The sequence below is a fragment of the Engraulis encrasicolus genome, chromosome 24, assembly GCF_034702125.1.
Source record: "Engraulis encrasicolus isolate BLACKSEA-1 chromosome 24, IST_EnEncr_1.0, whole genome shotgun sequence".
Lineage (NCBI taxonomy): Eukaryota > Metazoa > Chordata > Actinopteri > Clupeiformes > Engraulidae > Engraulis > Engraulis encrasicolus.
In genome coordinates this window covers 24625282-24640281 of record NC_085880.1, presented here as the reverse complement: position 1 = coordinate 24640281, position 15000 = coordinate 24625282, and the positions used below count along the sequence as shown (strand labels likewise).

The following is a 15000-nucleotide window of genomic DNA, read 5'->3' as shown; positions in this document are numbered from 1 at the left end:
GCAACTGACAAATAAGCTGTATTTTACACATTTACTGAAGTAAATATCGCAATGCATCACAGTAGTACATGAATCGCAATGCATCGTGATAGAATCGCATCGTGGCATGTGTATCGTGATGCGCATCGAATCGTGAACCCTTTGCCAATACCCACCCCTAGTGTGTGTGTGTGTGTGTGTGTGTGTGTGTGTGTGTGTGTGTGTGTGTGTGTGTGTGTGTGTGTGTGTGTGTGTGTGTGTGTGTGTGTGTGTGTGTGTGTGTGTGTGTGTCTGCAGGCACACGCTTTGGGGAGTGTTTCTCTCCTCTGCTCCTCAGTCATTTGTTTGATCAGGTCTTGCTGGTCGACTGGCTCTCGTAAAACAGCCGGACCTTTCATAACCGCAGACTGCATTCCTTCTTTCTGCTGTTTATATTGTGCCATGTGGGTGGGTGTATGCGTGCGTGTGTGTCTGGCTACGTGTGTGTGTATGAGTGTGTGCGTGTGCTTGTCTGTGTCTGTGTCTGTGTCTGCATGTGAGTGCCATGTTGTATGTGTGCTATACATGTCTTAAATAATTTGCATCGACATAGAAGATACAGTTTAACTTAAATACTGCTTTACATTTCCCCAAATATTTCTGATTAAACAACCTGTAAGACCACATTTATTTATTTTCTTTTACAAATTGGAGTCCTTTTTGCTCTGTTTATTGTGGTGCGTACGTGCATGCACCACGTTTTATGCACTAAACATTCTTAATTTGCCTCGACACAGTAGCTACAGTCTAATTTCAAAGCTTAACACGATGACAAACCCATGACATTCCTTCAGTTTTACTTGTTAAAGTGATACTGTCCCATTTTTGGAAATAAGCTTATTTTACACCTCCCCTTGAGTTAATTGTCTTTTACAGTTCTCCTATACTTTCAACCGTTCTCTGGGTATGGTGGTGCAAATTTTACCTCCAAGCTAGCAGTTAACATTGAGTCCTATGAGACCAGCTGGCGGCAAACTGGTCTCATAGGACTCAATGTTAACTGCTAGCTTGGAGGTAAAATTTGCACTGCCATACCCAGAGAATGGTTGAAAGTATAGGAGAATGGTAAAACCCTATTATTTAATTCAAGGGGATATGTAAAATAGGACAGTTTCATTTTATATATGTAATTGATTCTGCTCAATAACAGATGTGATATTTTCTTGGTTTGGCCCCACCAGAGTAGATTTAGCAGCTAATGTATACTATTTCTGTCATGTTTACTACTACATCTATGATTGGTCATTGAAAATGGTGCATTTTACATGGGGAATTTGCCTATTCATGTTTAAAATTGGCTTCATAACACAGCCCACTAACACTAAAAAAAAAGGATCAGTACTGTGATCAAGAGCCATTTCTAGGTTTGTGGATTCCAATGAGCCTGGTTCTGTGTTGTTGCAGAGAGCAGGTTTGCCACCCGGGAGACAGGTGTCCAAATCCGGGTCGGGGGATGTCTGTTGACGGCACTACAAATGAGTATGTGGGGAAGAATGGTGGTAGAGGCGAAGTGCATGGGCGTGCTTGCCAAACGAGAAAGGCAGTGTGATTGAGTGGCATCGCTAAGGTTGTGGATGAGCGGCATAACTTGGGCTGAGGATGTGCTATGACTGACTCTGTCTCTCATTCAGAGAGCCTGACTGCCTGACCTTGTTATGGTCCGAGGTTTGCAAATTTTGCTTTCCTCTCTCCTTTGTGAGGGTTCAGTTGTGCAAGGTTGCACTGAGTGTACTGTATTGTCTGTGCTTGCATTTCCAGCAATTTGATGTGAGCATATATATATTTTTTATTGTGAATGTAATTTTACCCTGTAGAAGTTGTTTCCAAGCTGTGCTGTGTATCACTGAGCCTGGCCTTGCTTCTGGTGTTGTGTTCAAAGTACATGTTTGCTACTGTGCACTGTTGAACTAGCTTCCAATCTTGGTGGGGGTGACTTCCCTTAGCCAAAGTGTGCAGGGAACTCCACTCCTGCTGTGTGTGCGTGTGTGTGCCTGTGCGTGCGTGCGTGTGTGGGTGGGTGCGCGCGCTTATGTGTGTGTGTATGCTTTTGCGTTTGCATACTTGCCGGTCAGTTTGTCAACAGGCCACCAGCAAATGCCATATTAGCCAGAGATGTTAACCTGGTTACGACCCCTTAAGAGCTGCTCAGTTTCCTTGTGGATTAGCCAGGGTTGGCTGGCATGTGTGTTGTTGTTTTGAAATGAATAGGAATGTTTATGCAGAGTAGAACTCTTGATTAAGCAATAACCTACGAGAGGCCGTGGGTTCTGCTCGATTGATAACGGGCAAGGGGACTGGGGCACGACGTGAAGCGGAGTAGTGCCGTAAACGTCCCCTTACCCGTTATCAATAGAGTATAACCCATGGACTCAAGTGGCTTAATGTATTGCTTATCTAACACTGTTAAACTTAATCGTTGACCAAATTTCTTTAAAAAAACGCTTTAATAGCAATTCATTTGATCCACGACGTTCAGTTGACAAATTGAGGAAGTGATTGTGGTTACCCCGGCAACGTTACTTGGCGTGCGTGCGTTTGTCGCGCTGCCAAACACACACTTCGCTACAAAAACTCAGCAAGGGACGATAAACACCTCAGGAATGAAATGTCTTTGCAATCACACTGATACCCCAACCACAGATGATGCAAAGATGTGCTGCTCTTGCAGACTCCAGATATTTGCAGACTTGCAGATATTCTCATTACCGACGTAGATGCGCTGGGCCCAATTTAGACGCGCATAGAATCTTCAGGTGGAAGGTGTAGGTTTACGCTCGATTGAACACAGCTATCAGCCAGTCAGGATCGAGAACTGGACCGCACAGTGTTAGATTTTCTCATAATTCTTTTGGTCTGTGCCTGCATGTACCATAGGTGCTAAATGATGTGTAAGTTATATGTATGTAAATGATGTAAATCTCTATTTGTGGGTGTGGGGATGCATGTGTGTGTGTCAGTATGTTTGGTTCAGTAGTCTGTGGTTAAGTAGGTTGTTGCCAATCAGAAGACGCTGCACGTGTTTGGCCATTGTCATTGTCACCTTGGTGGCCTCTAATCTTTAGGGACTTAACCCTTGTTTTGCTGTTGTTCCTTGTGCGTGCATGTGTGCGTGACAGGAGTGGCAGTAAGACCCTACAGCAGCTGCCTGCCCATTGGCTGAGGGAGGTCCTCGCGGAGGTCCGCACCAGCGACCCCTCCTCCAAGCTCTGTGCTACGCGCCGCAGCGCTGGAATTCCCTTCTACATCCAGGTGTGTGTTTGTCAGGGGTGGGTATTGGCAAAGTGCCATGATGTGATTCTATCACGATGCATTGTGATCTGTGTGCTATCGCGATACATTGTGATATTTACTTCAGTAAATGTGTGAAAATATACAGCTTATTTGTTGGTGGCTGTGTACCATTCATAAGTCAATTTATTTTTTTATTTATATCATCTGGGAGAGAGCTTCCATTACAACAGCAATGCTACCTTCTCTCTATTGAACAGTAGAACTGCAGTATATTGTGAAAATGAGTATCGCAGTACATTGTCATGAACCGACGCAGTATGTTGTGAAAATAAGTATCACGATGTATTGTCATTACGATTACGAAACACCCCTAGTGTTTGTGTGTGCGTGTGTGTTTATTGCATTGTATTGTGTTGTCTCGTGTGTGAGCTTGTGCGTATGCTCACGCGTAAGCTTGTGGAAATGGCCGTGCATATGCCCGTGCGTGTGCTCATCTGTTTCCATTTGAATGCTGTCTGTGTGTATATGTATCTCTGTAGCTGTGTGAACCTGTGTGTTTTAACGTATTTGCATATGTGCGTGGGAGTGTGTGGGTGTAAAGGGACCACAGAAAAGAGGCAGAACGATTAGGAAAACCACCGCTGTTGTCACACACGCTCAATCTCAAACAGAAATGCCAAAACACATCGATTTCAGCCCTCGCCCGCTCATCCCCTGCTCCCTTCTTCCCTTTCACCACCTCTCTCTGTTCTTGTTCTCTCTCTGTCTGTCTGTCTGTTTAGCCTGTCTTTCTCAATCAGTTGTTCGTAGCTCCTTTTGGCCACAATTAGGTTGAGGGCAGAGAACAGGGAGACGACACCGCCTCTCAAGAGGGCTTCTACATATTCTTTTGGAAAGGCCTGAAGCACACACACACACACACACACACACACACACACACACACACACACACACACACACACACACACACACACACACACACACACACACACACACACACACACACACACACACACACACACACACGTCCGCCAACACCACTTGGAGCGACATCATAGGCCGTGGGGGAGGGAGGACCAAACCTCCGGCTCTGGGTTTTAGCTGGCTCTCCCCGTATCATGTTTGTGATGTCATGGAAGGAGCCTCTTCTCTTCTCCGCTCGCTCCCCTCCTCTGAACTCCTTCCACTTGGCCTGCTCTTCTGAACACTCAGGCCGGTGCCAACACCGAGACACTAGCGCTAGCTTGTGTGTCTGTCTGTGCTACGATAACAAGCACTCTTGACGAGGCCCATTCGCTAGCTAGACAACACCGTGTTTTTCCTCCTTCGAGCTGTCTGAAGACACCACCGTCTTCCAGCTTTCCCCTTGATCTTCCTCCGACACCCGCCCGCACCCCCCCCCCCCTCCCACACACACACACACACACACACACACACACACACACACACACACACACACACACACACACACACACACACACACACACACACACACACACACACACACACACACACACACACACACACACACACAGACACACAGACACATACACAGACTCCGAACTGTCAGCCAGCTAGCTGTAAAATATCTCCACACCAGATGACTAGAGGCTCTTGAGATAGCAGGGCCCATGCCTGCTTGCGTTAGCCAGCTGGCTAGCTGCTGTTTGCACACAGGCCCCCAGGGCTAGGTTTTGGACAAGCCTGTAGTATTCTGTAAGCAGAGAGCAAGCGCTATAACCAGTGTTGTGTCATTAGCCCGACACATTTAGGTTGTCATAACAGCGTCGTTCTGTCTGAGGTCGAGCATAATTGCGTGCATGCTTTTTTTTGCGTGTTGTTTTCTTTGACTTGCTTTATCTGGCTCTCCCCCCACCCTCTCTCTTCTCTCCTCTCTCTCCTCTCCAGCTCCTGTTGCTGTGTCTGTTGTGCTGTATTCAAATTGCATGGTTTAAAAGGTGCCGTGGCATTGGGTTCGTATGGAAATGCTGCTATACTACAGACCGACTGTACAGTTATGGGAGCGTTGCAGTTTCGATACTTTCATCTCTCTTTGTCTCTCTCTCTCTCTCTCTCTCTCTCTCTCTCTCTCTCTCTCTCTCTCTCTCTCTCTCTCTCTCTCTCTCTCTCTCTCTCTCTCTCTCTCTCTCTCTCTCAGTCTTAGTCACTGGGTGACTGAGAGTGGTCATGGCTTAATCCATGTGGATTGAAAGGTCAAAGCTTTGAGACTTCATAGATTGCATTGATTGTTATTTTGTGTCAAGAATGTGCCACGGCCTGGATTCCTTTAGTTGCTTCGATTGGATGGGTCACATGAGGGTGGAACTGATGGAAAAATTCTTTAATTAAAAAGGTTTCAGGTTTACTTTATTGGTGCTCCCTTTTAGTAGATTGGTACTGCCCCAGTCCCACGCACATTTTTTTAAAAGTAAGGTAAATTGTTCATAATTTTCGAAGATTTTCTTATCTGTAGTTTCATGCGCGTCTATGTGTCCCACTCTGTCCTGCTCATGCTCAAAGTTGTTGCTGAAAGTACATCAAGTGAAGAGACGACACTTGTTGGTTTCCATATCATCCGTTTGGAAATTGTATTGTTATTATTAGAATATGAAACTTGTACAATATCCTCAACTGCTCACACCAAAGAGAGAACCCTAACTGCTCATGTTTCAACAGATTGTGATTTTATGTCTAACCAGTCAAGGACATTGTGCACATGCTGAAGTAGGGATTGCTGACATGGTGCAATTACAAAAAAAGAAAAAGTGTCCTGATTAGAATAGATTAGTCCAGAGCCTGTTTATAAGAACATCACTGATCACAGATAACCTACTTTGCTGCAAAGTGCTGGGTTTGCACGGCCATTTTGACCGGCTCTACCTGTCAGTTCCTTCCGATAGTTTAACACATTTTTTGTGCTTCAAATTTAGATTACAATCCATCCTACTTGGACTGTGAAATAAGCTTAATGTTTCCCTTCTTGTGCAAGAATACATTGCAAAATATTTCACAGATGTAGCGATGCAAATGATGTGGTTGTGCACGCTGTATTTTACTAAATGGCTTGTGTCACTGCCACTCCACCTACACTCGTAGTAGTACTTCTTGTGACTGGCTCCCACTAATGCTGTTCAGTAAGCTGGGGAGGTCCACAATATCCCCTTTCACTGTTAAGTAGCGTGCAATAATGTACGTAGGGGACAGAAATGATGGAAATCACTGACTGACACTATTGACAGATACAACCTTTGTTTTTTTGTTCTTAAAATATTTTAGTGTATTTATGATAGGACAGTGAGAGATTTGACAGGAAATTTGGCGGGGGGGGGTTTGTTCGATTCGAACATGGGTCACCGCCATAGCAGCCTAGTTGCCCTACCTGTTTTTGATGTTGTGGCCCTCCTTTTTACTTCGTAGTCCCTCATCGTTTCATTGTCCATATTTCTATAATTGGTCAAAGGCTACATTTATATGGTGACGATCAAAACTTGTGTAAAAAGGCATTAAAAAATTGAAGACAATACAAGGACGATTGTGAGTGGAAACGACAAAATATTTAATCTGAAGTGTCTTTCGTTTACACGGCAACCTCGCCGTTGTGGCCTGAAGACACAAAAATCTGGAGAAGAGTGATGTGATTGTGTATGAAATGTGAACATGTTTTGGCTTTATGGCCTATTAGAAGGAGACGCGACTGGGGTTGTCTTCAAAACTCCCCACTCTGGAAAGAGTCTTCAGATTTTTGCGTCTTCAAGCCCCAATGGAGGGGTCGCCGTGTTAACGGAAGGCACTTCTGATCAAATATTTTGTTTTTTCCCTTGCAATCATCCTCGTATAAACGGTCCCTGAGTCATGCACCTGATGATGTATGTCAAAAGCACACTTTTTTTTTTCAATCGGTGAGAAAAGATGAGGTGTTCATTGATTTTTTTCCCCCTGCATTTTTATTTGGGATATTCTTTACCTGTCCTATCATTTATATACACCTGATGTGCTTGGTGCTTTCATGTACTATTAACCACTGACAGGACAGGATTTGATGGGGTTTAAATATCTGCGTTTTTCCTGGCTGCTGAGGTTTTTTTGTCCTCCCTTATTTGTTTGTAGTGTTTATTCTTCTTTTATCTATCCTACTTATTGAGACTGGGACTGTCGAACTTAGTTGGCCTTTCTTCCGAATCTGGTTATTTTGCTAGGCTCTGCTGTCGTCTGAGCCCAAGTCCTCCAGCTGCAGCCTGTTGAAGATGACCATGAAGGAGCTGACTGCTCTGGCCATGCCCACCAAGGGGGTCGCCACGGACTCCAGTACAGTACCACAGGTACACACACACACACACACACACACACACACACACACACACACACACACACACACACACACACACACACACACACACACACACACACACACACATTATTGTTTCACCTGCAAATTCATTTAACTAATATGCTCATCTACTAAGTATAAGCTTGTCCAGTACATTGGCTGCTCATATTCTCTCTGACCATCTCAACAATATCCATCTCTGTGTGATCAAGTCAAGTCAAGTCAGTTTTATTGTCAATTTCTTTACATGCGCTGGTCATACAAAGAATTGAAATTACGTTTCTTACTTTCCCATGAAGACATAGACATAGACTCTAGACTCTGGGTGTGGACATAGACAATTAGACATAGACAGTATACATACAATACTCATAGAGTACCTATACAATACCCATACAGACATATACAAAGCGGATTCCAAAAAAGTTGGGACACTTGGTATTTTGTGAATAAAATCAAAATGCTGGCATTTTCAAAACATTCAATCCATGCATAAGATGCACAATGGCACACAGTCAACATAGCAACTGTTACAATGAGGCAAAAGCATTGCTTTGAGGGAAATAACACAATTATTTCTAAAAATAACACAAGGAGGAATATTTTGAAAGGAACTATATTGACTGCCAACATGAATGCACAGATAAAATACCATCACAGAGAGGCTGTGGCACTCAGAAACGAAGATTTTGAGGGACTAATTACTGATCTATTACACAGAAAGATTGAATTCTCAAAATTGCAGGCATATAAGGCCTATTTCTGTAATGTAGAGTTCTGTGAAATCATTGCATGAGTTATGAGATCATGACATACCCATCGTCAATAAGCAAACTATGACACTCCAACAATCACAGCTGTTGAAAAATGACTATAAACACAACATTTGATTAAGGCACATGATGCAGACATTAAACAGTGCTGCAAGTGGCAAAGCTCATTCTAGATGGACCTAGGAGACATGTGAAACTGTCCTCTGATTACAGAATGGAAAATATTTCATTCTTTTTTAAAATCATGGAGTAATGCACCCTCCAGGTTATGAAGAAAATGCTTGATTTAGTGGTCAGTCTGAAAGACGGCATATATGATGGTAAAGGGGTGCAGAGATGCCTTGGTTATGGTCTTCTTACTCATGTAGAGCCTTAAAATGAGGGCTGAATGATATATTCAGACTTTAAACAGCATACATAGCTACCAAGGCATTATATTTTGGAGCACAGTCTTTAGATATTGCCCCATAATGATGGCAAATTTCAATCTCTACTATGTTCCAACAGTGTGGTTCCATCATAAGAGTAAACAGGTGACAAAATTGTTTTCTTGCAGTGAGGATATGCCACGTATTAAGCATAACAAGAAGGTAAACAAGTCGAAGAACACACCTATCAGTTGAGCTGCTGAAATCATGTCTCGCACATCAAAATATCTTTTTTTTTTTTAAATCATGCCATCAGTCAAAGTATTTAAATGTTAAGTCTCCTCCCTTGTGTTGTGTTTAGTCTTATCCAACATAAAAAGCATTTTATTGTCCCTGTCCCAACTTTTTTGGAATTTGTTGCAAGGGTGATATTTTAAATGATCACATAATTACCCAAAACAATCATTCTGCTTGGCTTTAACAACTGATATGTTGTCTGTACACAATGCTCTACCTTATTAACATATTGAATGTTTTGAAAATGCCAGCATTTTGATTTTATTCACAAAATACCAAGTGTCCCAACTTTTTTGGAATCCGCTTTGTAAAGTGCAAGACTGCGCAACTGCAGACATACATAGAACATATATTAAAAAGAGGTCAACAGTTGCTGTTGGATGTACTTGTGTTCCGACGTAGTTCCACACGATTAAAGTTTCGAACACATTTTAACAACAAAAAACACACTGCACGTTCGGGAGTAGTAGGGTGTCGCTGCGTCTACACACGCCACATCCCGGCATATTGATCGTCTGTGCGGTGCTAATCGTTTCTCCTGCTCCATCCAATCCTCCAGGTGCACGCTCTGAACATCCTGAGGGCCCTGTACCGCGACACCCGGCTGGGGGAGAACATCGTGCCCTTTGTGGCTGAAGGGCTGCAGGCTGCCGTACTGGGCTTCACCTCACCCATATGGGCCGTGAGTACATCATTGGGAATTATTTATAGTAAATATTTTGAAACGTAGAAACGAATTGATAAATGAGTATGAGACTTTTGACCAGGACCCGGTTTCTTCAAAGCGTTGTTGCTAACCACTTAGCAAATTAGTTGGTCGCTAATTGGAAATTGCATTGTAGCCAACTAAATTGCTAGCATACTGTAGTTAGCAGTAACGCTGCTGAGAAACTCACCTCAGAACCAGAATTTGGTGTTATTATGATGCACCCATTGATTTTGTTACAACAAAGACCATATGGATAACGTGTCAGATGTGTGTCAAACTGAAATGTTAGCGGTTAACTTTAAAGGTAGGACAGAAGTATGTAGGATGTTGGCCAGAGTAAGCATTGCACCTATGCTGCTCATAACATTGCATTTGCACCATCACATAAATCTCTCACTTCTTTTCCTGAAAGTGGCTCAATAAAACATTGGAATAAATAGGTTCATAAAATAAAAGACTTGACCAGAACAGTCAGTTTGGACTTGAACTTGGTGGGATTCAGCATTCGCATTAAAGCACATTTGATCTTTCCTCAAAACCCCTTCTAAGTTTTTAAATTAGCGTATTACAGGTGACATCATTACCAGAGGGGTGTACTAAGAAACTGGTGTAGGCTTTTTACTGGTTTACTCCGGAACCAGCTTCTTAACACACCCTTCTGGCCTTTGGGACTTCAACAAGGTTAAAAGTAGTTTATTTGTAATGATAGTCATCCAAGAATATCTCTGCCAAGTCTTGGCTCTACCAATTATCTTCTATTAAAACATGTGATTTTAGTCATCTCCATCCATTGCCTAGACTAGAGTATCTCTAAAAATTGCAACTGTGTGGATTTGTGATTGGTTGGAGCCCGTATGCGGTCAAGTCTTTCCTTACTGTCTGCTATCAGTTTTCTCACCCCTGCCGTCTGCACTGAGAGGTTGCCGACCCACCAAATGTGCCTCAGTGTGTGCTAGACCAAAATAGATGTGGTCAAGAACGAAAACGGTAGTTAAAAACACAAGTTTGGATAAAAATAAAAACACCCAGGAGTGTAATTGGATAACCAGAGCTGGAAGTGGGTCCGTGCGTGTAGCGGTTGGTAAACTATACCTTGCCATCTCCGATCAGAAGTCAGTAATTGGAGTTCGGTGCCGTTTTAGGTGACTGTAAAAGTAACGTTTTGACTGGACTGAAATGAACCATTGTCGAGACAGAGCTATGTGCCGTTAAAACATGCTTTCTTCTCACGCAGTTTGTCTGTCTGTCTGACGCATACTCACACACTGGCGTGCACACAGACACAGACATACACATACACCCTGCCTCCGCACATTCTCTCTCTCTCTCTCTCTCTCTCTCTCTCTCTCTCTCTCTCTCTCTCTCTCTCTCTCTCTCTCTCTCTCTCTCTCTCTCTCTCTCTCTCTCTCTCTCTCTCTCTCCCATTCTGTCTGTAAACTTATACACGCACACGCACACTCTCTCTCTCTCTCTCTCTCTCTCTCTCCCCTGTTCTGTCTGTAAACTTATGCACACACACACACACACACACACACACACACACACACACACACATGCACACACGCACACACACACTCACACACTCACACACTCACACACACACACACACACACACACACACACACACACACACACACACACAGCAACACCATCCACCTGGCTGCCTGTTTGTTCTCTGCGCTCCACTTTGATCCGCTCCTGCTGCATGGACCCACCGCTAACAGGTCACAAGAGCCGGCCACATTCTTCACTTCTTACCCTCATGGCAGCCTCTCTCTCTCGCTCTCTCTCTCTCTCTCTCTCTCTCTCTCTCTCTCTCTCTCTCTCTCTCTCTCTCTCTCTTCCTCCTTCTCTCGCGCTCCCCTTGTCTTCCTGTCACTGTCAACCTCTATTAAATTAAATTTATCTCTCGCTTAATGCTGTTCATCATTTTCTCCTCATCACTCTGTCTTGTTTTGATTATAATGTTGGATCAGTAAGTTATTTACTATCTGTCTTTTTTTCCACTGCCCTCTTCTTCTCTCCATTCTGCCTTTTTTTCCTCCTATCTTTTTTTTAATGTTTCCCTCCTCCTCCCTCCATCTCACGCCACCGTCGGTCCATCTCTCAGCAGGCTTTTTCTCAATCACTCGCCTCCTCTCTCCATATTAGCCTGGGTGGGGAGGGTCACACAGGTCCAGCTACACACCCACTACCACCCCACCTCACCCACCTCCCTCTTCCCACAAAGAGGCATCGTTCTCCCAGGAGCTGTCTTTCAGGGCAGGTGGTGGCCAAGCTGGATAAAAAATACATGCCAGCAATGCTTCTGAAAGTAGCAGAGGTGGTCATAGTGTCGGAGAGAGCCGTCCTTAAATGCCACCCTACTGTACCCCTCGCACAAACCACCCACAGACAAACACGTGCCAGCACACACACCACACACACCACACACACACACACACACACACACACACACACACACACACACACACACACACACACACACACACACACACACACACACACACACACACACACACACATCACACACATCACACACACACATCACACACACACATCACACACACACACACACACACACACACACACGCACACATTTGTTTAAACTAAACACTTGTTATCAAAAATAAGTATGAATAAATCTTGCGTTTTTACCAAGGAACAGACATTTTGTTCTCCGAAGAGCCTGAAATACTTTTCTATAGAGTTCTTCCATCCAAGAAAAACTTTCCATATCCCAGCCAGGTATTTTTCTAACCTCTTTCGCCTGCCACCAGATGCTATTCTCTTCCCTGATTTGCCATTCATTCTCCCAAGTCTATAACAGTGCGAGTGAGTCAGTTTTCTTTTCATTCGATAGATATACTTTTGTTCGCAAACGACTTCTGTTATACACGGGTGCTGGTCGGATAGTCGAGGTGAGCTACCAGCTGCTCCCCTTTTGTCACTGTGTGAAACTTACTGGGATCTGAGTAGAGTAGACGGGTCCATTATTAAGGGTGGTTTATGCCTCGAGATCAGCGTCACTGCATCATGATGCAGTGAGCCGCGCAGTTAACGTAGTGAAGCCCCCCCCATCACGCAGGTACTCTGGGGCACCTCCCCAAAATTGTGTCTCGACGCAGGGAGCGACGGCGTGAAAGGGCGAAAATAGGTCTCTGATTGGTCCTCTCGACCAGCCTGCTCTGTCCTCGAGTCGAGAACAAGCGCTACTTCCTTGTTCTAACCTTCGTCGGTCTACGGACTGTGAGCTCTTCATTAAATAAGTTGCCCGTGCTTTGTTGTTTGATTTATTTACACGAACCGAAGACAACACATGCGCTTGCAAGTTACGACGCTGAAGTTATTTGGACAGTTGAACAGTGGTTCCGAGGTCGAGGAAACATTCCGCTTCGTCCTCGACAAATGAGCCACTTCTTTGTTCCAAACTACTACTGTGGCTGCCAGTGCGATCAAACATGCACGTGATATAAAGATTTAATGTTTCATTTTCATTCTCGTCGAGTCTGTGATGCTAAAAAACAACCGACACGTCTAGTCTTTGTATTGAAGGCAGTTTCAGCGTGGAATGACATCGCGCAGACCGTGCTTCAAAACAGGGCATAAACAAGAATTAACTGCATCATGGCTGCGTCAAGCTCACTCTGTGGCACGAGTAGGAAGCATAACTGAGCCTTTAGTCCTGATGGCCAGGATAAAGGAGTCCCATTAAAGTGAATGCATTTTTGGTCATTTTCTAAACCCTTTTTATTCATAAACAGAGGTGTAGAAGTAGAATCGCTCATACTGGTTTAACTGCAACACTAGCACATGCTCCATACATAGTTTATTCCACAGTTATTCCACAGGCCTTCATTACTTGGCCTTTTACATCACAAATAAATAACTCTTGGGCAGTTGTGGGTTTCAGGCTTGTAGCTCAAAGGTTGCCCGTTCAATTCCTAACCCACCAGGTTGGTGGCCAAGTAATTAATCAGTGCTCTCCTCCTCCTCCTCCTCCTCCTCCTCCCTGACTGAGGTACCCTGAGCATGGTATCGAAATGGCATGAATGCTATTTCATTGTGTGCAGTGAGCACTGTGTGCAGTGGATTGCGGTGTCACAAGGACAATGGGAGTTTCCCAGGTGGGCTTTCACTCTTCACCTCGATGAAGTCCCAGTCATCTAAGAGTATCTCTTTTTTGAATAGCAAACCCGTTCACTGTGTATTTATTTATTCTTCAGATTCTTGCGTTTGCCGCGACTTCCATTAGAAACAGGTGCTGGTCGACGGCGGGCAACCAGTAGTGATTCCTAATCCGTCACTGTGTGTAAAGCTTATGAGGATCTGAGTAGATGGTTCCATCATTTGTCCTGAGGCCCAAGATAAAGGATTCATGTTAACGTTAATGCATATTTGTTTATTCACTGAACCATCTTCAAAGTATTCGTCAATGCACAGGTGACTTCATTACTTTTTTCCTCATCACATATAAATAGTTTTTGCCCTTGATGAAGCCCCTGTCATCTAAGAATATCTCGGTCTTGAATAGGAAACAGGAACAGTCATGGTTTATTCATTCGGCAGATACTTGCACTCGCCGCCGCTTCCATTAGACACAGGTGCTGGCCGAGTGGCCAAGGCGAGCTACCCACAGCGCTTCCTTATTTGTCACTCTGTGAGAAGCTTATGGGGGATCTGAGGAAGACGGGAGTCATCATTAGTCCTGATGGCCCATGGCAGCGTGTTTGTGTTACAGGGAGGGAGTCATCGTCTCACTGTGTGCAGTGTTTTAAGTGGATGGCTGGTTTTAACAGGGTGCTGCCTTTTGGTCGTCCTTAAGAGGATTCGGTCATTCCTCAAGTATGCCACATGTATAAGTGCTGTGTATATATGTGCTTTAGTGATGGGGATGAGGTGGAAGGTGATGGTGTGCCGGTATGCGTTTCATCTCCCCTCCAAATTGGCTCAGTGCTTTTGTCCATTTATTAGGTTGTTTTGATCATACATACTAGGGTGCATCAAATGCCCCAAGGTTTGAAAATCCTGCTCTTCTTTTGCAATGTTGTTCCTTTGTACTAACATAACTCACTTGTCAAATCTTTGCAAATTTGATCGATGTTAGAGGGTGGCACAATAGGCTTGACATTTTGAATGGCAGTGAATGGGCAATTTTAGTGAAATCCGTAAAAACTGTTTTTGGACTATTTTGATCAAAAGTATTTATGACAATTATTTGACTTTGCAATGATTTAGCTAAAAACGCCCATTCTCTGCAATTCAAAATTTCAAACC

At 43.9% G+C, this 15000-nt stretch overlaps 1 protein-coding gene across 1 annotated transcript in view; it reads left to right on the top strand.

Annotated features, from left to right (window-relative positions):
- thada (THADA armadillo repeat containing) overlaps positions 1-15000 on the top strand; it is a 153677-nt gene that overhangs the window by 40876 nt on the left and 97801 nt on the right. Inside the window, exons 23-25 of the mRNA XM_063191736.1 lie at positions 3135-3267; positions 7446-7568; positions 9574-9696. Coding sequence (XP_063047806.1) covers positions 3135-3267; positions 7446-7568; positions 9574-9696 — 379 coding nt within the window. The remainder of the gene's footprint in view (positions 1-3134; positions 3268-7445; positions 7569-9573; positions 9697-15000) is intronic.